The 23,955-nt window shown below is 49.1% G+C and overlaps 1 protein-coding gene and 2 non-coding genes across 4 annotated transcripts; 1 reads left to right on the forward strand and 2 right to left on the reverse strand.

The window, feature by feature from the left end:
• Nucleotides 1-382: 382 nt before the first annotated feature.
• On the reverse strand, nt 383-455 carry Trnat-ugu (transfer RNA threonine (anticodon UGU)). Its single transcript has one exon. It is a non-coding gene; the product is annotated as a tRNA-Thr (tRNA).
• Nucleotides 456-2,485: 2,030 nt separating this feature from the next.
• On the reverse strand, nt 2,486-16,602 carry Trim7 (tripartite motif containing 7). 2 transcript variants are annotated; one of them, XM_075992822.1, is made up of 7 exons: nt 16,562-16,602; nt 14,520-14,615; nt 9,141-9,371; nt 7,677-7,699; nt 7,076-7,191; nt 6,582-6,617; nt 2,486-4,815 (listed from the first exon to the last, which is right to left on the reverse strand). In XM_075992822.1, exons 3-7 carry the CDS (start codon nt 9,363-9,365, stop codon nt 4,304-4,306), a joined length of 912 nt encoding a protein of 303 aa, XP_075848937.1. In that variant the 5' UTR covers nt 9,366-9,371; nt 14,520-14,615; nt 16,562-16,602; the 3' UTR covers nt 2,486-4,303. The 2 variants fall into 2 exon arrangements, with proteins under 2 accessions (XP_075848937.1, XP_075848936.1); XM_075992821.1 differs by lacking the exon at nt 16,562-16,602 and adding an exon at nt 15,424-16,237.
• Nucleotides 16,603-18,725: 2,123 nt separating this feature from the next.
• On the forward strand, nt 18,726-18,797 carry Trnaa-ugc (transfer RNA alanine (anticodon UGC)). The gene has a single exon. It is a non-coding gene; the product is annotated as a tRNA-Ala (tRNA).
• The last annotated feature ends 5,158 nt before the right edge of the window (nt 18,798-23,955 follow it).

The raw sequence follows: 23,955 nt of genomic DNA on the forward strand, positions 1-23,955 counted from the left end.
CCCGCCCTGGCGGTAAACCAGAGGCGCCTACCTAGGGCCCGGTGCTGCGGGGGATCCGGAGGCTGGCACCCGGAGACGAAGAGACGCGATGGTGCCGAGCTCTCCATCCGGGGAAGTGGGATCGAGCCATTAAAAAGGATGGGGTGAAAGGAGGTTGGGGGTGGTCTCACCGAGAGCGTGCCGAGGGGAAACAGCGGAGAAATAGCGCTGGACCGGGGGACTTCGTGGGGAAATTCGCTGTGGGTCTGATTTCAAGAGAGGATGCAGGAATTTAGCTGTGGGCTGCAACTACGTGAGAAGAAAAGTAACAAAAGTAACACCGCCAGAACCTAGCTCCCCACCCACGGTTTCAGTATTGTTCTAAAAAGAAGGTGTGCGTTGTAGGCCCCAGCGAGATTTGAACTCGCGACCCCTGGTTTACAAGACCAGTGCTCTAACCCCTGAGCTATGGAGCCTGCCACGCGAGCGGCTCCTGCACCCAAGCAGTTAACGCCAAGTTAAATAGTGACGAAAGTAGAACTTTTGTCTTTCAATCGAGTTGCAGTAGCAGACCCGACTGCTCTGTCCACAAGGACAGATAAGATAGGAACCCGAACACGGTGTGCCTGCGGACGGGAGAGGAGTGTCCCTCCAGTGACAGCCGCTGTGAGGAATGCATTGGGCCGCCAGAGAAGCGGGAAGGGGGCTTGTGACCAAGGAATGAAGTGAACGGTGCTGGTGAAACTGTCCACAAAGTCAGAGATGTTAGGGTGGTACCTGAGATGGGCTGGGTAGTGACCATTCCGGGGTGCTGAGTGGAGAACACGGGGGTGGGGAGACCTAGAGTCCCCTGGTCCCACCACACTCACGCAAATTGGAAAAGGACCACCAACCCTTAATGTACATCTTAAAGCAAGCAATGAACGAGTTTGTCAGGGTCCCTAAGGGCTCCCTGAGCGGAGAACAGAGAAGATGAGGGTCTAGGGGAGGACAGGAGTCATAATCTGAGACAATATTAAAAGCAGTGGCTGTAATCCACAGCCCCTTGTAGCTAGCCTGCCGTGGCCTGCCGTAGCCTGCCTGCCGCGGCTCGAAAGCCAGTAGCTGTACAGGCCGGAGGCAGCCCCTGGGTACCCTTCATTTGAGTGCATCTGTGAAGATGCGGAATCCCGGGTATCTCAGGTCTAGGACTAACGATGAAGTAAGAAGGATGTCTTAGGCCCAGTTTTTCTCAGAGACCAAATAATCTTAGGAGCCCAATGACGCCCAAGAGATGAGAGGGAGAGGCACACAAAGTCTGGTGTGAGCGGACAGCCAAGCCACCAAGTTTCTCTGTAGCCAAATAATTGTCCCAGTAACCGTTGTTACATTATAGCCATTATACAGAAATCTGTAATTACGCTCTAAGTACCATTCACTGACAGACATAATTACGTCTGCATGCAGACAGCAGCTACCCATAATCCCTAGTCCTGGCCTCACGTGTACACAGGATAGCTACCCATACCCAACATCCCACTTCCTGCAACATGTAATACTTTGTCCTTCTAAACAATTATTAAATGATGGAAAGGAAATTGCAATCATCGAAAAATCATACAAGCCGAGTATGATTGACTGACAGACACCTTTAATCCCAGATCTGTGAGTCCAAGGCCAGCCTAGTCCACATAAAGAGAGAGAGTTCCAGGCTGGCCAGCGATACAGAGTGAGACCTCATCTTTAAAGGAGCCATGAAACCAGGTATTTGGAGTTATCTAAATCTGTCCCCAGGACATAGTCACTTATACTTGTGTCCAGTGTTGTGGCGTGCTGATGCACTGGTAAAGACTGAAGACAGACTCCGTTTATATGGAATGAGATTGTTCTTAATGCTAGCAGGACAGCAGCCTTAGACCAAACAGCACACCGTGGCTGTAGAGAGCTAAGTGGGGGGGAGGCTTATAAAGGGGATACCAAAAGTGTCCATTACAATCTTTATGGACTCCGCAGCTGGACGAGAAATCGCTTTACTCCCCTCACTGTTTCTCTTTCCCATTGTGTAGTCACAGGAAGACCACTCCATTCCAGTCCCACAGCTAAGATAAGTGTTCATAAAAGCAGAGAGTGGGGACATCACTATCCTATAATTATCTCACCTGCAGGCCACTGGGGTCTCACGGGCATTCCAGGGTAAATGTCAGCAGCCTCACCCCTGGGACCATATTAAGTTTCTTTAGCCAACACTACAGTGCCGCGCCAGCACAGCCCTGAAGTCCAAGAATCGGCAGAGGGTGTCCAGGTTGAATGAATGCACAGAGCACGAGGTTGAGGTGGAACAGCTTCTTTTATTGTCCTGCTGGGGCTGGCTTTTATACCATGGCACCAAATGAGGAGGGGGCTGCATAGGGACTGTAACCTGACCCCAGCAGGGATCAAGGAATGATCACCATGCACTCAAAATTCCTTCCCCCCCCCCCCCCCCCCCCCGCTCCAGGAGCAGAGGAAATTTATTTTTTTTTATTTTTTTGGTTTTTCGAGACAGGGTTTCTCTGTGGCTTTGGAGCCTGTCCTGGAACTAGCTCTGTAGACCAGGCTGGTCTCGAACTCACAGAGATCCGCCTGCCTCTGCCTCCCAAGTGCTGGGATTAAAGGCGTGTGCCACCACCGCCCGGCCAGAGGAAATTTATTATGTTTTCTTTGCAGATAAGCATTTCAAATGGGGGGGCAGGGATCATAACTCGGGGCTGCAGTTCCCACACTAAAGACATTAGGGGAGTGATGTATAAATTATTACATAGATTTGATCAACCTGGAGGAAGTGTGCTAGTTGACTGGGATAGAGCAGTGTTATCAGTTAAGGCTGGCTGTCGTGTCTCCACACCAGAATAAATTATCCCTTTGAAGTGAAATTGTGTGTGTGTGTGAATGTATATGCTCATGCGTGCACTAATTCTGGGGTGTGCACACCAAGACCAAAAGAGGACATCACAGTATCCCTTGAAGCTAGAGACCTGGATATTTACAGAGCTCGCTGCCTGTTACATGGGTGCTGGGATCCCAACTCTGTTCCTCATGATTTCACAGTAAATGGGAAGCCGTATCTGCAACAGCTAACCCCTATACAGCTGTTCATAAATGCCCCCCTCCAAAACCCTGATCCCAAATCTGAGATATAAGCTCACAAGCTCACACACCTCAAGCACATGACACTAGCTGAAGCCATTGCTCGGGCATAGCCTCCTGCAGTCAAAACAGAATAAGTCCAACCACTCCCAGAAATGTGTTCAAAATCTGTATTTCCATCCACTCTGCTGCTTCCCAGGGGAGCACGAAGCAGGCAACACTGCTGCCTTTCCAGAAGCCCTGTTTTGTATCCAAGAAGATAAGGAGGCTCGCCCGGGGTGCTCAACTCACTTCCGGGCAGAGAGGCACAGCAATCCTCGCCACCAGATTTCTCTGCTGTCTGCACAGAGTTACTAAGTTCCCAAAAGAGTTTGTCAGGACCGAGTTGATGCCATGTGTATCTCTACACCGTGCTAGTTGCCACCTGTAAACTCCTAAATATCAACCTGTGTTTCACAATTCCAGAACCTTTTGCTCTCTTTACCCAAAGGAGATATACAGCAATGGAAACTGTGAAGCTTAAGGCACCTGTGACCACGTGTTGCCAGTCACTGTGTTCAAGGACATCAGGCTAAGGAGTGCTGGAAAACAGCAATGTACGGGTATAAGTGTACACCGTTGTCCATCCAGGCCTCGTACATAGGTCAAGAGTTTCCTTCCAGATCTAGTCCAGACTGGCTTCTGAGCCGGGAGCTACAACGTTCCTCCCTAAATAAACAGCCCAGCCTGGCCAGCTGGACCCGGAGGACTCAATGACCTCTCCAGAGCCTGCAGCTGCCACGAATGTAAACTAATAACCCGGTGGGTCCCAGGCCAAAGCACACCCTTTTGCAAGGGTACCAGTCTTTGACACTGTTCTGTGCGCACAGGGACCCTTCTAAATCAAGGTAGTAAATTCATGTGGTTTGAAGCACCCTTGTTAAGAGCTGGGCATTTGTTCTAGTGGGCCACCACCTCTCCACAGTTCAGATACAATGTGCAGGAACATTACAGGAAGGGAGCAGGCCCCAAGGGTCCAAGGCATCTCTTCCCTTTGCAGTTACCCCACAGCGTGTCTCTCCTGTGTCTCTCAGTTTTCAGAGACTCTGTTGTGCTCTATGACAGTCCTCTAGTCTGGGTCAGGGGTGTGGAGGGAAGGTCCAAGATGGAGCACCTCTGTCTTAGAGATGAGAGTTCCCTCCACGGCTGCCCTGACTCCTCCAAGGAAGCCCACAGCTCTTCAAGGCCAGATTCGCAAGTAGGTGCCAGTGGAGCAAACGGAGAAAAGGGGGAACACTCGCTCCTGGAAGTTGACTCGGAAGGTGTAGAGGTGGCGCATGTCCTCCACTGCATAGAAGGACACCGCCCCCACCTCCAGGTCCAGAGCCACCCTCACCCGCGACAGATGTCCACAGTTGAGGGGCGTCCTCTCCGGGCTGGTCACAGCCCAGTATTGCCCATTGTTGAGTTGCATTGCCCAGACGCCCTCCTCAGGGGTAAAGGGCGTGAGGCCCTTGCGACGCACGCTCTCACGGGCCACACCAAAGGCCCAGCCATCCTTGGAGCCCACTTCCACTTCCCAGTGATGTCGCCCTGAGGAGAAACCACAGGATGCCAAAACGCGAGTGTTCGTATCAAAGCGGCGGGGATGATTAGGCAAGTCCTGGGCACGCTGTCCTAGGCGCACGCTCTTTAGATCCAGGGACAAGATGAGGCGGGCGTTGGCTGTGTCAGGGTCCAAAGTGAGTTCCACTGAGGACAGAGAAAGGGAAAGATGTCTCCAACCGCAGGACTTTCACAGTCCCGACACACTCAGAGCACATTACCTTCTTATCACCTGGTCTTCCCTCCTCCCTCCACGTTAGCTATTTAACTTTCCTCTTTCTTCTGTATCTCTTTCCTCAATTTAACAAATACGTATTAAAATTTTTAACAAACTCGTAAAATCTAAGAAATACGGTGGGCCTGATTTGGATCTCAATTTGAGTGGATCAACAAATCTGATGTCAAAGATAATTGTGGAGCTAGGGTGGTAGAGAAAGCCTGAGCTCAGGAGGTAGAGGCAGAAGAATCAGGAGTTCAAGGGCAGCCAGCGGGAGTGGCAGAGCCTTGTCTCAAAAGGAAGACAATTGCAGAAATTTGAAAATTAGACACAAGAAAGAATGATCACGTTCTCTAGGTGTGATGATTCTGGTTTTTTTAGGAGAGCTAGGGCTATATAGTGTGATCCCGTCTTTAAAAGGCTGTGTCTTTAGAGGTAGCCTATTCTGAGATATTTGTGGAAACACCATCCTTGTTCTGTTATAAAACTGAACATATAGCCAGGGTGAAGAAAATGTTCACCAATTGGCAATTGAAGATAGATAGGCTCATATATTTGAATGCTTAGTCACCAGAAAGTAGAACTGTTTGGGAAGGATTAGCAGGTGTGGCCTCGTTGGAGGAAGTATGTCACTAAGGTTAGGCTTTGAGGTTTCAAAACCCCACACCAGGCCCAGAGACTTTCTCTCTCTCTTTCTGCCTGCTACCTATGATCAGGATGCAAAGCTCTCAGCTACTGCTACAGCACTGTGCCTGTCCATTTTCAGCCATGATGATCATAAACTAACCCTCTATAAAGGCAAGTCCCAATTAAATGTTTTCCTTTATAGGAGTTACACTGGAGTTTATTGCTCTCTCTTCACAGCAATAAAACAGTGACCAGGACACTCTGGAATACCAGAGAGATCAAGGCAGGTGAACAACCTTGCCCGTTTGTTGCTTCCTTCCTGGCTGTGTGAGAAAGGCAGTGTGTGATCCGCAGAAGGTAAGAGATCTAACTTGAGAGCAAATTGTAATTTCATCCACAGTAGCCAGGCACGCCTCCCTGGAAGGGTACATTAGAGCAAAGATCTGAAGGGGGTAAGGAAATCAGCCATATGACAGGAGAGCTTGACTCTGACTGAGGGATGGCCATTGCTGTGCAAAGGTCCTGAAGTTCGAGTGTGGTTGGCGCACTCCAGAAGTAGCAAGGAGTGTGTGTGGTTGCACAGTAAGCCAAGGCCCTGATGTGCAATGAAGTTAGCTACTTGAAGGCCCCTGAGGCTGAGGGTATAGAGGGAAAGGGGCCATTACAGGATCCTACCCAGGTACTCTCCACATGTGTCCCTCCCTTCAGTGTTGGATCACCTCCCCCTCCCAGATCTCTGCAGCCTCCCTTTGTTTCCACTGTCGTCCCCCCCCCCCCCAGTCCCACACACAATCCCCAAGAGATTGAGAAGATTTCTCTATCCCAAGCAACCTGAGGCCAAATCATTCCTCATCCTAACCACTCATGGCTTATGGACCAATGGGCCCCATTGGCACCTGAGGGCTCAAAGAGGTCAAACAAAGATTAGGATGGGGGCAGAGTGATAGTCACTGCCGTGGGTGGGCAGACAGGGGCGACCACTTGTAAAGCCTGGAGAGACAGTCTCTGGCAGGGAGCAGGTTCCCCATCTGGCCAGCCTTATACTCACAGTCGCAAGGGTCCTTCTTACCTTTCTCCTCTTTCTCCAGCTCTCCTTGGAGATCCTCTACAGAGAAACAAAGCAGAGTGAATGGGCACAGCATGGGAGTCTGCCTGGCCAGGAAACCTCCTCTCCCACACACCGAGACTCCACCTGACTTCAGACACTCAGGATGCCAAGAGTTGGATGTAGAGAACAAAGATGGGAACACAGGGGGGAGGGACCCCCAAGTGTCCTAGCTCCACCACTTCCCCTTCTCCCTCTATTGTCTAGAACTGGTCTGACCTGGCATCTCCCTCTTTAGCCTTCTTCCTGTCCCCATTACCCATGGTGAGCAGGAGGCCTTGGTGTGAAAGACAGACGGGTTTGTCATCGGTGCCTTCCCACAATCTGCCTTTGATGTGCCCCACCTCCTGTCTCCTTCACAGTTCAAGAAAGACATGCCTGTAGGTCCCATGTACCTGCCAGGAGCACAGCCCCTCCACCCAACACTGCATGGCCCAGCCCACATCCAGACCCCACACCTTTGAACTTCTTCAGCAATCCTTTCAAGACGAAACTCTTGAGGGAGACATTCCACACTTTATTTTTCATCTCAGATGAGACTGTGGTTGGCTTGGAGCCAGGCACGCTGCTGCACCTGCAGGACAAGGCCCCGGAGGAAGTCCCCAAAACACCAGCCCACGCCACTGCCCTCTGTAGTTTAGATACGTGTAATCCTCGAGGCTTGATTACCAACTTGTGCACTTTTGGGAGATAACACAACCTTTATAAAGGAGGTGGGACTGGGGGAAGGAGTTTACATGCCTGGAGAATTGCCTTTGAAGAGAAGAGCATCTAACTGACTGTCTTATTCTCTCTTTTCCTCCCTCCCTCCCTCTCCCTCTCCCCATCCCTTCTCTCCATCTTCCCAGCTGCTTCCTGTACAAGGAGAAGGGAAAGCCAACCTCATGCAGGAATTCCCACAGCCAGGTAGGTGGGCCTTTGCCTCAAAAGGTACCCAGATAAGGAAGGAGGTAGGAGTTGGGGGTCAGGGGGTGGGAGATAATGTTGGGATGAAAAGAGAAAGCTTGGTGGGAGGGCAAAGGAGCTTGGGAAGACCTAGGGATAGTTAGGTTCACTCACTTGCTTAGTGTGGTTTTGAATTCCTGGAAGGGAAAAGGGAAAGGAAACCAAATCAGTGACCATATAACCCTCATTCCCCCTTTGAGAAAACATGACTTCCCCCCTACCTGACTCCCAGAAAATAAGCCATGCCCCCTGAACACAGGCAGCAGGGCTTTCCAACTCAGAGTACCCTTCAGCCTTGGCCACAGATAGGCAAAGTCTTGCTTGTGAAATCCTCCCTGGGCTACCAGACAAGAGCCAGTGTTTACCACTACCATGGTTACCACCTGCGACAAACCACGGTGTCTTCTTTCTTTTGTGTGTGTGGTCATGCCCCCCCCTCCCCAGACAGGGTTTCGCTGTCTAGCCCTGGCTGTTTGGGAACTCACTGTGTAGACCAGGCTGGCCTCAAACTCACAGCGATCTGCCTGCCCCTGCCTCCTGAGGGCTGGGGTTAACGGTGTGTGCTACTATGCCTGTCCTGGTGACTCATTTTTAATTGTTTTTCTTTTCTTTTTCCGAGACAGGGTTTCTCTGTAGCTTTGGAGCCTGTCCTGGAACTAGTTCTTGTAGACCAGGCTGGCCTCAAACTCATAGAGATCCACCTGCCTCTGCCTCCTGAGTGCTGGGATTAAAGGCCTGCGCCACCATCACCCGACTAATTAATTATTTTTAAAAAAGGTTTATGTAGCCAGGCAGTGGCAGCGCACGCCTTTAGGCCCAGCACTTGGGAGAGAGAGGCAGAAGGATCTCTCTGAGTTCGAGGCTAACCTGGTCTGCAGAGTACCAGGACAGGCTTCAAAACTACACAGAGAAACCCGTCACGGAAAACAAAAACAGACAACACATGTTTATGTATGGGGGTTTTGCCTGCATGTATGACTGTGTACCACCTGTGCGCAGCAGCCAGAAGAGGGTGCCAGATCCCCGAAAACTAGAGTTACAGGTGATGAGTCACCATTTGGGGACTGGGAAGTGCTGTTAACTGCTAAGTCATCTATCCGGCTCCAACTTGTTTTTGTTTGTTTGTTTTGTTTTTGTTTGCTTGCTCTTAGAGACAGGGTTTCTCCGTGTAACAGTCCTGGCTCTCCAGGATTGTGGATTAGGCTGGCCTTGAACTCAGGCAAACCTCTGCCTCCCAAACGCTGAGATTAAAAGATTAAAGGCGTGCACTACCACTGCCTGGTTATCCCCAACTCTTTTTTTAATAAAATAGAAGAGCATAGAGTACGTTAAAGCGAATTACAGATAGCAAAGACAAGAATTGTGTTCTGAGACTGTACTCAAGTGTGAATATACAGATTAATGTAAAATAAATTGTAAATTATAATGATAACTGTGAATGTTTTATCACATTCCTTTTAACCTTCGAACCAGTGCTCTTTTCTTCAATCCCCTTTTTCCTGGGGTCTGACTATTCTCCAGCAGCCTCTCCTAAGGCCTAGGGCAAAGGCCTCAAGGCTGTGACTGAGCCAGCCTCACCTGGAGGAAGTCTAGATCCGGTTTCTGAGCTGTCTCCTGGATCTGGCTGCTGAGTTTGGACAGTTGAGTGATCTCACCGTCGAGGTGGGACAGGTTCTCATTCTGCTTCTGGGTCACTTCCCGGGACAGCACCTCCAGTCGGCCTAGAAGCCGACCCTCCTGTTCCACCAGAAAGGCCCGCAGCGCCTGGAATTCTGCCCCCACCTTCTCTTTCTCTGCTGCCATCTGCTTCTGTCTCGGGAAGAGAAGTTGGCACATGATTTAGAGGGGGGGGGGGACCTGCAGAAGCTTTTTGTTGGTTCATTTTGGGTTTGTTTTTTGTTTGTTTGTTTTTGCTTTTGTTTATCGAGATAGGGTTTTTCTGTAGCTTTGGAGCCTGTCCTGGAACTAGCTCTTGTAGCCCAGGCTGGCCTTGAACTCACAGAGATCAGCTTGCCTCTACCTGCCAAGTGCTGGGATTAAAGGTAAAGACAGGAGCTTTAAGGAGGGTGGCTTCCCCTGGGGAAACAGAGGCACACCCACTCCTGCATACAGTACACACCCTTAATTAAAATAGCCCAACTGTGTGCAGGCCACAGCCTGAACACCTGCTCCTCTCTCCCCAGCCACAGTGTCCTCTGTTATCTCTTAAGGCACTGGATTTACACCCCTTAGGGCGGCTTCAAACTCCCCACAGCTACCTCAAACTGCAGCTTCCATCATGAGGATTAAATCAAAGGTTGCTTCTTCTTCCTCTGTGTGTTTATTTAATTCCCTTTTACTTTATATGCTAGAGACAGGGTCTCACCATGTAATCCTGGCAGGCCTGGAGCTTTCTACATAGACCAGGCTGGCCTTGAACTCACAGAGGTCTGCCTGTCTCAGCCTTCAGAGGGCTAGGATTAAATGCGTGCCCTAACACCACCCCACCCAGCTACCCAACCCCGTTTTTTTTTTTTTGTTGTTGTTGTTGTTTTTTTGTTTTTCGAGACAGGGTTTCTCTGTGGTTTTGGAGCCTGTCCTGGAACTAACTCTGTAGACCAGGCTGGTCTCGAACTCACAGAGATCCGCCTGCCTCTGCCTCCCGAGCCAACCCCGTTTTTTTTAAAACATTCTTTTGGCTTCAATTCTGATGGAAATGCAAGGGGGAAATGTAGAACTCTGGAAGTAGAGGGGAGAAGAAGCCAAAGTGTGTTAAGCACACACACTTGGCACTAAGTACATGCTCCGTTCAGACTTAACATTCTAGTCTTTCCCTTGTCAGATTCAGGATTTTTCATGCTTTTAGATGAACTCCTTGAATTTTTTTTTTTACACAAACACACTTACTTGTGTAGCAAAATTCCAATAGAGTAAACAAGGACCCACCTGGCTATCAACAACGAAGCATCAATTAGGATTGGCTCAATTAGGCAAGGTCCTCTCCCAGGCCATTACAGAGGAGAGAAAGGATGAGAAGAGGAGACTGTGAGAGGGTGCAGTCAGGAGCCCTGGGCTCAGATCATGGCGCCCGAGGCTTCCCACAGCACACCTGCCTCATTTCCATCGTCAGACACTGGTAGCATCAGCAAGGAGCATTTTAACTCATTCACCCTGACCCAGTGAGGTGGCACCCTTCTTATTCCATTTTAGGATGGGAAGACCCATCTTAGATGACTGTTAAGCCAAGATTCTTTTTTTTTTTTTTTTTGATTTTTCGAGACAGGGTTTCTCCGCAGCTTTTGGTTGCTGTCCTGGAACTAGCTCTTTTAGACCAGGCTGGCCTCGAACTCACAGAGATCCTCCTGCCTCTGCCTCCCGAGTGCTGGGATTAAAGGCGTGCGCCACCACCACCCGGCTTTAAGCCAAGATTCTAAGGCAGCGGGGTCTGACTCTAAGGTCTGTACTTTTGTTAACTGTATAACATTGACTCCCAAGGGAACAGCCCAAGTAAAGGTGTTTTATCAAAACAACTCTCCTTGTCTGCGTCAGTGGTGAAATGTCTATAACTGGAGCACTCGGGAGGATGAGTCTCCGCAAGTACAAGGCCAGCCTGGACTACATAGCGAGTTCCAGGCCAACCTGGACTGCATGAGACACCACCTTTAAAAACTGGAGTGGGGTAAAGTAAAGAGGAAGGGAAGAACCTAAGAACATAGTCCCCCTGTCTTGTCATGTGATACCCTCTGTCTTGTTATGGTTCCGCAAGAAGGCTCTCATGCAGTGCAGAGGAGCTACCGGTGCCATCCTTCTTTTTTTTTTTTTTTTGGTTTTTCGAGACAGGGTTTCTCTGTGGTTTTGGAGCCTGTCCTGGAACTAGCTCTTGTAGACCAGGCTGGTCTCGAACTCACAGAGATCCGCCTGCCTCTGCCTCCCAAGTGCTGGGATTAAAGGCGTGCGCCACCACCGCCCGGCCCGGTGCCATCCTTCTGATGACTTCCCAGCCTCCAGACCTGTACACTAAATTTTCACAGTTGTTGTATTATAGCCCTGGCTGTCCTGGAATTCATTATGAAGACCAGGCTGGCCGCAGACTCACAGAGAACCTTCTGTCTCTGCACACACACACACACACACACACACCCCAAGTTCTGGAATTAAAAGTGTGAGCCATCTTAACCCAGCTGCATTGTTTATTTTGTTTTTTTTTTTTTTGGGGGGTTTTTTTTTTTTTTTTTTTTTTGGTTTTTCGAGACAGGGTTTCTCTGGGGCTTTGGAGCCTGTCCTGGAACTAGCTCTGTAAACCAGGCTGGTCTCGAACTCACAGAGATCTGCCTGCCTCTGCCTCCCGAGTGCTGGGATTAAAGGCGTGTGCCACCACCGCCCGCTCAGCTGCATTGTTAGTTGCAGCTGCATCCTGTCTCTGCCACCAAAGCAGTACTTTGTCACCTGTTGCCAGGTGTCTTTCACCATCAGCTGTGCGACAGGTGCACAGCTCGCTCTCCCGTTTTTCTTGCCTCTTGCTCCTCTCTTTCCTCTTCTTGTCCCCACATGGCCTTTCACTATTATCCTCTCCCCCTCCCCTCCTCTCTACCCTCTCCCTCCAATAATCCTCTCGCACTAACACTGCTGCTCCAAACATGTTTGCTTAGCGGCATACTTTGGCAGGGCTCGCCGACAGGCACCCACTTCCCCTTTCTTTTTATTTACCATGACACACTCTATTCTTCAAAAAGCATGCAGCCAATGATACCGTGCAACACCAGCAGAAAGCAGAGTAATGGACCAAGAAGACTGCAAACAGAGGTGTCCCAGTCTTGCTGTTGTTGACATTGGGGGCCTGATAATTCCTGGCAATGGGGGCTTCCCTGTGTATTATGGACTATTTAACCCCTAAGAGCCCTGCCGGTAGGTGCCAATGACACTCCCAGTGCTGACAAACAAAATGCCTGCAGTCATTACTGGAGAACCCCTGGGGTAATGGCATTTTTCAGATGAGAGTATGCTCCTCTTCCTACCCCCCACCTTCCAGCCCACATGATATGTACAATTATGAAATTCCCGTTTAGTGGAAGAGCAGAGGCAGGTTCACCCGCTGCTGGTGTACAGTAAGAAGAATGAGGGACACCTGGCTCCCTGGTAGAGCACTTGCTTGGCCGTGAAAGGCCCTGGTTTGGATAGGCTGGGTTTGGGAAAGGGCAGAGGTGGAAAGTGCTGAACAATACCCCGGGGAGGTGGGTCAGAGGCTGGGAATAGAATGTCCTCTTAGTCAAAGATGGGAACCAAAGGTTGAAGAGCCAGCTCTTGCTCCTTTCTCCCGCAGTGGTGGAATAAAGGTCTGAATGGATGAACTTTGCTTTGGGAATGGAAGGGAATGAGCAAATGTGAAACAAAGGTGTAAATCAGTTAAGGGTGTTGGTACTCAGTTAAGGGTGCTGGTACTCAGTTAAGGGTGTTGGTACTCAGTTAAGGGTGTTGGTATTCAGTTAAGGGTGTTAGTATTCGAGCATCTGTGCTGGCTTAACCTTGGGGTTCTGACAGGATGCATCAGAATCCTATCACCAAGTGACACTAAGGGGCTAATTCTGTAAGCCACTAAGAGCACCTCCGGTGCACATTCACTGCGTCCCCTTTTAAAAGGGCCCCGTCCACCTCCTATATCTCTCTCTGTCTCCATCTGTCTGTCTGTCTGTCTGTCTGTCTGTCTGTCTCTCTCCCCTCCTTTTCTTTTTTATTCTGCCACTCCTGTCCCCAGAAGCCGGTCTTGCCCTCCCCTCCCCTCTTTTTACGTAACTTCCCCCTAATAAAACCACCCTCACATGAACTCTGTCTCATGGTGTCTTTCTCTCACACGCTGCTTTTTTCTAAAGTACAGCAGTAAGGAGAGGGCCAGGCATGGTGGTACACAACTTCAACCCTAGCTCCAGGGAGGGAGAAGCGAGTGGGTCTCTGTAGGTTAGAAGCCAACCTACATAGCAAGTTCCAGGACAGCCAGGGCTATAGAGAGGCTTTGTCTCAAGCAAATTATGAAGCAACAATAGCAACAGAGAGGAGCCTGGGTATCTGAACTTCACAATCTTTCCTTTCCTAACCTAAAGAACAGGGAGTTTGGGCTAGTGGGACATCTCAGCAGGTCAGAGACACTTGGCTCAATAACCTGGCCATCTGTTCAGTCCCGAGATGACATCAAGGTGGAGGGCAGGAACTGACACAGAGTTGCCCTCTCACCTCCACATGCAGACACTGGCGCGTGCATCCCACAATGTAAATTTCTATACGTTTCTAAAGAATAAGAAGGTCCTTCCGGCTTCTCCCTCTATTCCCGGCTTTATGAACAAATGACTTCGCCCTAAAAGGCCCTAATGGTTTCTTTCATTCTTTCAGCACTGTTTATTGAGCTAGGGGCTGATTTTTGAGGTAGAAAATGACAGCATTGGCACACATCTTTGATCCCAGCACTTGGTAGGCAGAGGCAGGTGGCTCTCTGTGAGTTCGAGGCCAGCCTGGTCTACAGAGCTAGTTCTTTCCACTGCAAAATATATCTCAGGCTAATAATATGTGTCTCCTTATTGTGTTCATGTTTTCACATATTATGACATGTTTCTGTGAAGAAATAAATTAATGCATTCAGTTACAAGATGCTACTAAAGATCCTAATTGGCCTGTTATCAGTGACTGTGAATCCTAAAAATTATTTGAACAGTCCCTTTCATAAGCTCTGGTTTGTATTTTAAATTATATGGTCAACCTTCATAATGTATATACCATATTATCTTTCTGAAATCCACCCTACTGTTTTAACACACACACACCACACACACACACCACACACACACCACACACACACACCACACACACCACACACACACACACCACACACACACACCACACACACACCACACACACACACACCACACACACACAGCACACACACACCACACACACACACACACACACTATGCCTCCCATACGTGGTCTCACCAGAAGCTCCTTGCTCTCCCTCTCCTCGGTGGACCGGAACACTTCATACTCTTCCAGTTCTTTCTTCAAGGCCCTCAGCCTGGAGTCCAGCAGCTCCTGTGGTACGAAGGGAGATACTGTGGGAAGAGAATTCTGGAAACCCTCTCATGTGCCATCCTAGAGCCATCTGGGAGAAAGCCAAGGTTCCGCTCGCTCTCGGGGGCAGGAGACCGGATAGACATCACTGGCTGTGGGGCGAAGAGAAGAGAGCTTGTGCAAACTAAGCCTATCTGCGCAAAGCAGACGCAGAGGCTCTCCAAAGCCCCAGGAGCTCGCTTCCCCAAGGTCATCAGCCACAGGGTCTATGCTGAAACTCGAGACTCCCACACTGGTTCAGCCCATCTTGTCTCCAGCAACAGAAAGCTTACGTGTAGGAGGGCTGGAGAGGGACAGAGCAGCAAAGGCCAGGGGGTGCACACACCTCTTGTGCAGGTACCCATTAAGGGACAGACTAAGGGGAGGTGCCCAGAGGCTTCACACAGCCCAGACCTCTTGAGACAGACCACATAAACCAGGAAGCCCCCATGATGGTCTTCCAAGAACAAGGTACTTTGAGTAGTGCCACGCCCCTAGGAAAGAAGTAAGTGAAGGCGGAGGACCTGTGGGCATGGAAACAGACTTTGCTTCTAGACAGAGTTACAACAACGGTTGGTAACAGACAAGAAAATCTTCAAGTCCCTGGGGTCGTCTCCAGGCAGCAGCGGGCTCCGAGGGACCAGAGGAGATGAGGGATGTCCTGGAAAACCACAATATAGGATGAGAGAAAGGAGAGGCGAGCTCCGCTGTAGGCCATCCTGCCTGTTGTCTGCCAGGAGAGCCGGGAGGGCTGGAGTAGGGCCAGGGGTCCAGAAGATCCTGCACCCACCTTGGCCTCCTGCACCGCCTCCTCCAGTGGCAGCACGGCGTGCGTACGATGCTCGCGGGCGCGGTCGCACACCACGCAAATGGCACGTCCGTCGTCTTGGCAGTAGAGCTTAAGCAGCTCTCCGTGTTGCGAACACCGGGCAGCCGCAGTCCCGGCCGCCACCGCAGGGGTCCCGCACTCCCCGGTGACTGTCGGGGGTAGGCTGAAGCGCCGAAGTAGCGAGGCCACAGCGGCCAGCTGTCGGTTGGGCCGCAGCTGGCTGGGGCGCGCTGGCTCGCGGCACTGAGGGCAGGGCAGCGGGCAGGGCAGCGTGCGGGTCACGGTGCCGGTCCCCGCTCTAGGACGCTCCCAGCAGCGCATGATGCAGGCGCGACAGAAGCTGTGACCGCACTCCACCGACACCGGTTCCCGGAAAAACTCTAGGCAGATAGAGCATGTCGCCTCTCCTTGGAGCTCTGCCGCCAGCGCCAGCGCTTCGGCCCCTGCATTCGGCCCTGTCCGCGGCCCCACTGTCGCCATCCGTGTCCTTGATACATCCAAGTCCTGTGGCGCTGGGAAGGCCCCTGGGCTCTACAGTAACTCCAAGCTGGGCCGGGCTCCGGTGTACCCACTGGGTGAGAAAGGGCGGGGCCGGCACCCGGCAAGCTGAGACTTGAGCTGAGGGTGCACCCAGCTGGGAGTGGAGGCAGGTGGTGCCCTTTCTCTGGGCTCCCAGAGCCACCACCCCAGCCAGCGACCTCCCTTCTATCGACCCCCCTTCCTCAACCCCTCTAGACCGCCCAGTATGGCCCAGGCAGCAGTAGGACACTCCGGGACAGGTGAGCACACAAGCCCAGCTGGACTCCACTCCCATTTGGCGACCTGGGCTGACCTGGCAGGGCAGGGGCAAAGGCCTGGCTCTCCGGGGCAAGGTATCTTGTTCTCGGCACTGCGCTGAGCTAAACTTAGGGTCTGGAATTTGGCTGTACCTCCTCGCCCCAGGGACGGCCTTTTGTCCACTTTTGTTAACTAAATCTCTTACAATTCTCCCCTTTAATTCTGAACAAATAATAAGATCACTTTTTCTCATTTCATTCAGTATTATTCCACCACTACCTCCCCAAAATCCAACCAACCAACCAAAGGAAAAAAAAAACACCTCTCTGTCCTCTCTGTCTCTCCAACTGGTGTCCAGCTGGATTCTGCGGACGCTTTCTGGAGTTGCTTCCCTGTGTCGTTTTGCTCTGGAGGCCACGAAGGTCTGACTACCTTCTCTACCCCTCTCAAAACCTTTCTAGGGCCTGGTGGTGGTGGCACATGCCTTTAATCCCAGCACTCGGGAGGCAGAGGCAGGCGGATCTCTGTGAGTTCGAGCACCTCTCCTGCTCTCTGAAGTGTCCTTCCTGAGAGCATTTTCTCCTTGCCACCCAGGACACTTCGTTCCCCTTCTCTCCAGTCTATGGTCTCCTACTTTCTTGTTAGTTTCTGCGGCTTCTCACTCCACTCCTGCCCGGGCTCAGTCCCTAGGCCTCAGTCTCAACACGCCTGGGAGCTTTTAGAACAGGACCCCAGACCTTAGCACAACTGACTCCATGGTGGAAGTGCCATTCAGACTGTAACACTCAGCATGTAGACGGTAGACAGCAACGCCTGCCAAAACTGAAACAAAGGCTTCCTCCATCAAAGTCCATATAGTTCTGGGAAAGTCCCAAAAATGGACTGACCTTACTTTTTAGCTTCTGTAGTTGTTTCTGGCTGACTGACATAAGTATATGTCAACCCAGAAATGGTTTTGTGCTTTGAGACTCACGCTGAGAAAGGCTCCCTACTACACTGGGATCCTGACTATCCCGTATAGTTGCTGGCTAGGAAGACTTTCTGTTGGCTTAAGCCCATGTCTGAGCTTCCAGTTTTTTGACCTTAGAGAACCATTTGAGAGCTGATGTCTCCACAGTATACACCAGAGCCCTCTGAATAGCTACTAACTCTCAGTAAAATCTGAAAGTCCTCACAATAACCTGAAGACCCCACCTTCTCTTTGTGCCCAGCTACACTTCCCTGTCCTCATCATCTCCTATGACTTTGGGTGTTGACCACAATGCAGCCCTGTGGGCCTTCTTGATATTACTACATGTCGGAAAGACTCCTCTGTAATGGCTCCTGCTTGATTCCTCCCCCCCCCCCCGTCATGGAACGTTTTAATTTTTCTGCAAATTCAAATGCAATTATTTTTAAGATAAGGAACTTTAAGTCAGTTGAAGAAACGAGTGAGTCCCGGGACTAAGGAATGCCAGCCACCACCTTCGAGCACAGAACTGCAGGTGGTGAGCAGGGCCGGTACCAAGAAGCCAGAGTAAAGACTTCAAGGACCTTCACTGATGTGTTTTTGCTGGGCCTGGTGGCACAGATCTGTAATCATAGCGTTCAAGGGCAGAGGATCCGGAATTCAAGGTCATCTCTGGCTACGTGGCCAGTTGAAGGTCAGCTTGAGTTATAGGAGACCCAGAATTTTTTTTTTTTTTAAAAAAAGGTTATTTCTGTGGACTATAGCTTCCAAGTAGCTCACCGATACTTTTGCTGTTTTTTCAACCCCCCCTCATCCATACACACATGCAATGGAATGTGGCGAAGACCTCTTCAGTGGACGGAGGGCAGGGCAACTGATTCATGGAGATGCCTTGCTGAAGTGGTTTGATTAGTTATGGTTGACTTACAAATGCTATGCAGACACACAACTGCAGCACCGTCGAATCCCAGCTCCTGGGCTCGCACGGCTTCTGTCTCCTCGCAGAAACCTGTAGAGTGTACTACCCACCTCCCCCAGCTCTCCTTTTAAATGTTACTTTATCCACGAAGCCTGCAGGCCATCACAACACAGTTTTAAATTGTGAAATTAAGGGGGAAAAAATCAAGCATTTGAAAACTTGCCCATTTCCTATGCACTTTCCGCATCTAGAGCAATTAACTTCATTATTTTGTTTAAACATTTTATGTTTTACAATTATCTTGCGTTTACACAAACTAAACGTATCTTCTTTTTCGGGTCGCGGTTCTTTTTTGTCATAACGCCTGATGAGTGGGTTTCTTTGTTCCCCTTTTCTATCCTCTACCCAGTTACTGGTGTCGGATCTGTCCGCGCTTGGGCATCTTTCCGGGAGAAAAAGCTTCTTTGGTGAGGATCGGAGGAAGACTCCAGAACGCACGCCGCGACGACGCGGCTTCTGTAGTGTTTGCGGTCCGCAGACAGCGGGATTCAGTCTGTAATTAGGAGGCTTACATCATGCAATCACTAGGAAAGTTCTAAGAAGCCGTCGAGAGCGAGTGGGGATGTAGCTCAGTGGTAGAGCGCATGCTTTGCATGTATGAGGCCCCGGGTTCGATCCCCGGCATCTCCAGATAATAACACTTTTTCGCATAATAGGTTTTTGTTTTTCTCATGCTAAATTTACAAATTGAACGAGCAAGCCGAGAGCTGCGAAAAACTCCAGATGGTGGAGGCACGCGTTAGAAAAGGTCGTTAGCAGTGGCGGGCTTCGCTTCGCTCACTTTTCTCAACTCGGAACTACTCCCAATAACATTCGAGTTATTTCCCCCACACTACCCCACCCAAAAAAACCCTGATCTTGGTAGAAAAACGTAAGCAGAAAATGGAACTAAACAAGGAGGATGCTCAGGCACTTACGGCTCAAAATGTCTGCGCTTTGGTAGTTCTATCAAATTCTCCGTTCAGCCCCAAACTTCCTACTGACTCTTCTCCAAACATAGCCCTGAAGAAATGAAGAACTCTCCAGCGGAGCGCCCGGCTAGCTCAGTCGGTAGAGCATGAGACTCTTAATCTCAGGGTCGTGGGTTCGAGCCCCACGTTGGGCGCATGGCAGTACTTTTAGACTTGACGAAACCCTCTTGGAAAAAAACAACGACACTCTGGAAACTTAAGATCGAAATGCAAATGTCATGAGCCCCATGAACTCAGTTTTATTGTGGCAAAATATATTCAAAATCCTTCATTTTAATACATATTTTCTTTTTAAAACTCAAACTCTGGGTCTTGCATGCGCAAAGCTCTACCACTGAGTTACATCTCCAATTCTTATTTGAAGCATGTCAACTGTAAATTTCCGTAGCATTAACTACGTTCACATTGCTGTGCCGCTTTTTTCATTTTCAGGTGAGAGGACCTTTTTTTATTCTCTCTCTCTCTCTCGCTCGCTCTCTCTCTCTCTCTCTTCTTCCTTCGTTCGCTCATTCTTTTTCTCTTTCTTTCTTTTTTTTGTGGTTTGGCTGCCTTTTTTTTTTTTTTTTTTTTTTTTGGTTTTTCGGGACAGGATTTCTCTATGTAGCACTGACTGTCCTGGAACTCGCTCTGTTGACCATAGCGGCCTGTGAACCCGGAGATCAGCCAGCCAGCGTGCGCCACCGTGTCTGACCTCGTGGACCTTCTCCGTCTGTCCTGACAAAACTGTTTAATCAAACACTAACTCCCCACTATGGTCTTTACTCCACCCCTGCGAACGCCATTCCACTGTCTTTGTGAATTTCATTATCTCTACTAGTGCATTTGAACTTAGGATTCTACTGAGTCCCATCTCCCAAGAGCTCTCCCGAGTGCTGAGGTTACAGGCAGGTACTACTATGCCAAACACATTCCTGCCTTTTAACTGTCTTATCTCACAAACCGAACACCTGGGTTCATTGATGTTGTGGTGTGCATTAAATTTTCTTTCCATTGAGGTCAAATAACATTCGATTACAGGTATATGCCACAGTTTCTTTATTCATCCATCTACCTTTGGATATTTGGATTCCTTCCACCTTTCGTCTTGGGAAGGACGGGGAAGGATCGTCAACCTAGAAATGGGAGGTTTACCCTTTTCTATAAAATTGCAATTACATATAAACCCCAACTCAGCAAATCTCAGTTCTAGGAATTAATTGCCACTAATACATAGATGCAAAGGTATAAAAACAATAATCACTCTAAGCCTGGTAACTAGAGCACTGATTGTAAAGAAAAGACTGGTGGCAAAGAAAACACATGGCATTGATTGCTGAACCTGACTCTGCTACTACAGCAGGGGCTCACACAGCTGCCGCAGGGACCATCCACTTGGGTGGTTTGTGTGTGTGTGTGTGTGTGTGTGTGTGTGTGTGTGTTTTATTCACAAGCTTTACTGGAGGGGCAGAAAAGATGGATCACTCTGGTTAGAAACACTTGCTGTGCTTATAGAAAACTGAGTTTGGGCTGAAATAGTGACTGCACGTCTTTAATCCCAACACTTAGGAGTCAGACATAGGTGCGTCTCTGAGTTTAAGGCCAGCCTGATCCCCACAGTGAGACTCTGTTTTGAAAAAAAGAAAAACAAAAACTAAACCAAGGCAAACAATCGAAAAAGCCTGAGTTTGGTTCTCAGCACCACATACTAACCATCTTTAACTGAAGTACAAGGAGATTCAACACCTCTTTTGGCACCCAAGGGCACCGACACACATGTGGTGCACATACATACATGCTACACATATAATAAAAAACAGCCTTATTGGATATGGAAAATTATCACCATATTTAGTATATTTGTGGGTGTTATTTAACTGTTCTAAAAATAATCCCATAGTTTTTTCAACCGTCACTGATTCCCCTTTGCCTAACCTAAGATCATTCTCCTAGGGTCTGCCTTGGGTCAAGAGAAGGACAAATGTCCTCAAGTGTCCACTTCATGATTTCATTGCTGCGTCACATCTGTGCAAGCGTACAAGTCTCTCAGACACGAGACCATGCCAGTCACATGCCCTTGTTCTGAGGAATATGAAGAGTAGGTGAGGGAGAAGTGAAAATGCCAACCAGAACAGCCTAATTCTCCAGGAATGCCTGGAACAGGAAGAGTGGCCAGAAAGATGACCCAAAACAACCCAGCCCTCCACTGTTTGTCAGTCAAGACAAGTTGGACTAAAATCTCTGGGTGTTTTGGGAGACCCCCTAGTTTACCACTCTTACTGGAGATCATATCTGAAGGTGGAGTCTGTAAATGAGAAAGGGACACCCACTTTCTTGGTGAAAATTTGGTGACCTTCAATTTGTTATGGTTGAAAACGTTAAAATCCAGTTTACCTTAAGGCTTCAAAATCTACTTACAAATATTGTTGATTTTCTCCAAAGTTATTGTAGCAATTTTTGAAACAGGGACAATCCCTTTGGCTAGTACTTTCATTAATGTAGTCCCCTAGAATATGCATTCACATATTTTTTAGGGCTGATGCTGTGTGTTCACTAGCCTGGGAGTCAAACCCCCCTCCCCCCAGCAGATTCCATGGCTCCCACTCACCTTTCTACCTAAGCATAAAGCACAAACCAATGACGTAGATGACGTCATCAGAACTCAGATCCAGAGAAGTATAGTTATGACCTGTCCTCTCCCAGAAGATTGGCACCACCAATCTTCTCTCTGCCTTTGAAACCATCCATGTGCTGCTTCTTCAGAGCTTCAAACACTCTTTCTTCCCATGCAGGCCTCCTCCCCCAGATCTTCCGATGATGGCTGGCTCTTTCCTTTTCTGACTCAGCTCCCTGTCTCTTCTTTTAATCTGTCTTTCCCTGAGCACTCTCTGACACTCTTTTTTTTTTACTCTGAGCCTGTGAAATCACTATGGTCATCATTCCCTGACATTATTTCTACATCTGTTCCAGTTATCTAAATAGCCTATCAAAAAGTGAACTTCAGAAAGATGGGGACTCTGTCTATCTGGTACAGCAGTGTTTCCATCACTGCAATAGAGCGGGAAGAATTAAATAGTGGGATACCACAGGTTTGTAAATCAATTGTAGAACAATGCTAAAACCACGGTAAGGGATTAATACCTGAAACCTGAAGCTATCCATATTAATCTCTAAATTCAAAAGGGTACCAAGGAGCTGGGAGGATCTCTGTGAGTTCGAGACCAGCCTGGTCTATAGAGCGAGTTCCAGGACAGATTCCAAAGCTTACACAGAGAAACCGTGTCTTGAAAAACAAACAAACAAACAAACCAACAAACAAAAAAAGGGATACAAAGGAATCGTTGGACCAGTCAGAAGGAGATGGTCAGTAAGTGACTATGGAAGGGTAGCCCACAAGAGTGAGGAGGAGGTGGAGGGAGGTAGAGATAAAGAATTCCTGGAAGAATAAAACTTGTTGAAGCTGAGTGATGCATGTTCTAGGTATCAATCTATATTGTTATTTGTTATGCCCAGGTCATGGAGTTCCCTCAAAACCAGCAAGGAGACCGAGCCCTGTATGTAGAAACAAAGAGCCTTTATTCTTACACAAGTTTGCAATCTCGGACTCTCCGTGTGTCCATCCTATTGAAGGGGTCGGAGAGCCTTGAGCTCAGTTAGGGTTGGGTTTTTATAGTAGTAAATTGGGGTGTATGTGTGGGGGATTTCTAAGGTTCAGGACCCCTGATTGGCTGACATTTCATTTGCCTAGGGGTGTCCTGGTGAAAGGAGATGGGTGTGTCCTGGGCTAAGGGACATCAGATGATCCTAAGGTTGGAATGTTAGGTATTTACCCTGTATGGTCTGTTCCTGGGTGGTGCCCTGATGGTCTTCATTGAGCCTGTCATGACTGGGCCTTACAATATCATCATTTCTCTCCTCCTCCTCCTCCTCCTCCTCCTCCTCCTCCTCCTCCTCCTCCTCCTCCTCCTCCTCCTCTTCTTGTTTTTTTCTTCTTTTTCTTTTTGAGACAGGGTCTTTCTGTCTGGGACTCACTACGAACTGCAGACTGGCCTCAAATTCACAGAGATCCTCCTGCCCCTGTCTCTCAAGTGCTGGAATTAAAAAGCGGGCAACCTCGCTTGCCTCCATTCTAAATTTTTGAATTGAGAAATTTAACAACAAGTGAAAGAGAAAATGATGACTTTTTACGTGTTGATTAGAGATCTATGTAGGGAGCAGGGAGGTGGTGGTGCACGCCTTTAATCCCAGCACTCAGGAGGCCTACAAGAGCTAGTTTTAGGACAGGCACCAAAGCTACGGAAAAAGCCTGTCTCGAAAAAACCGTAAATAAATAAATAGATAATAAATCTATGTAGAGCCTGGCATTGATGGTGCACGCCTTTAATCACAGCACTCAGGAGGCAGAGGCAGGAGGATCTCTTAAGTTTGAGGCCAGCCTGGTATACAGAGTGAGTTCCAGGACAGCCAGAACCTTGTCTCAAAAAGAAAAAAAAAAAAGGAGAGGAATCTAAATAGACAAAAAACTTTGTAATAAACAACATTGGGGTTTATTTGAAAAACAAAGCAAAATAAAAGCCCATAACTGTAATGGATTAATTAAAATGCTGCGGATCCCCAAGTGGCTGTAGCAGCAGAAACACTGCAGGTCAAGAGGCTGCAGTGGGTAGCTGGTCCCGAGGGCAACCAGTCCCAGACAAGGACGGCCACAGGTCCCAAAGGCAGCTGGTCCTGGGCGGGGAGACACATGGGAGCAGGCAGAACTGCTGGGAGACAAATTGCCTAGCATACTATTAAGCATCTTCTGCTTGGTGTGTGAAGACGTTGTGGGAGCAGGCTGAGCT

The sequence above is a fragment of the Microtus pennsylvanicus genome, chromosome 11 (genome assembly GCF_037038515.1).
Source record: "Microtus pennsylvanicus isolate mMicPen1 chromosome 11, mMicPen1.hap1, whole genome shotgun sequence".
NCBI lineage: Eukaryota > Metazoa > Chordata > Mammalia > Rodentia > Cricetidae > Microtus > Microtus pennsylvanicus.

Coding starts and splice junctions, on each gene's coding strand:
- Trim7 (XM_075992821.1), bottom strand. CDS start 15,942: ATGGCGACAGTGGGGCCGCGGACAGGGCCGAATGCAGGGGCCGAAGCG. Junction 6,618..7,075: donor ATTGCTGAAGAAGTTCAAAG/GTGTGGGGTCTG, acceptor GTTTCTCTGTAG/AGGATCTCCAAGGAGAGCTG. Junction 4,816..6,581: donor GCTGGAGAAAGAGGAGAAAG/GTAAGAAGGACC, acceptor CTCTGTCCTCAG/TGGAACTCACTTTGGACCCT.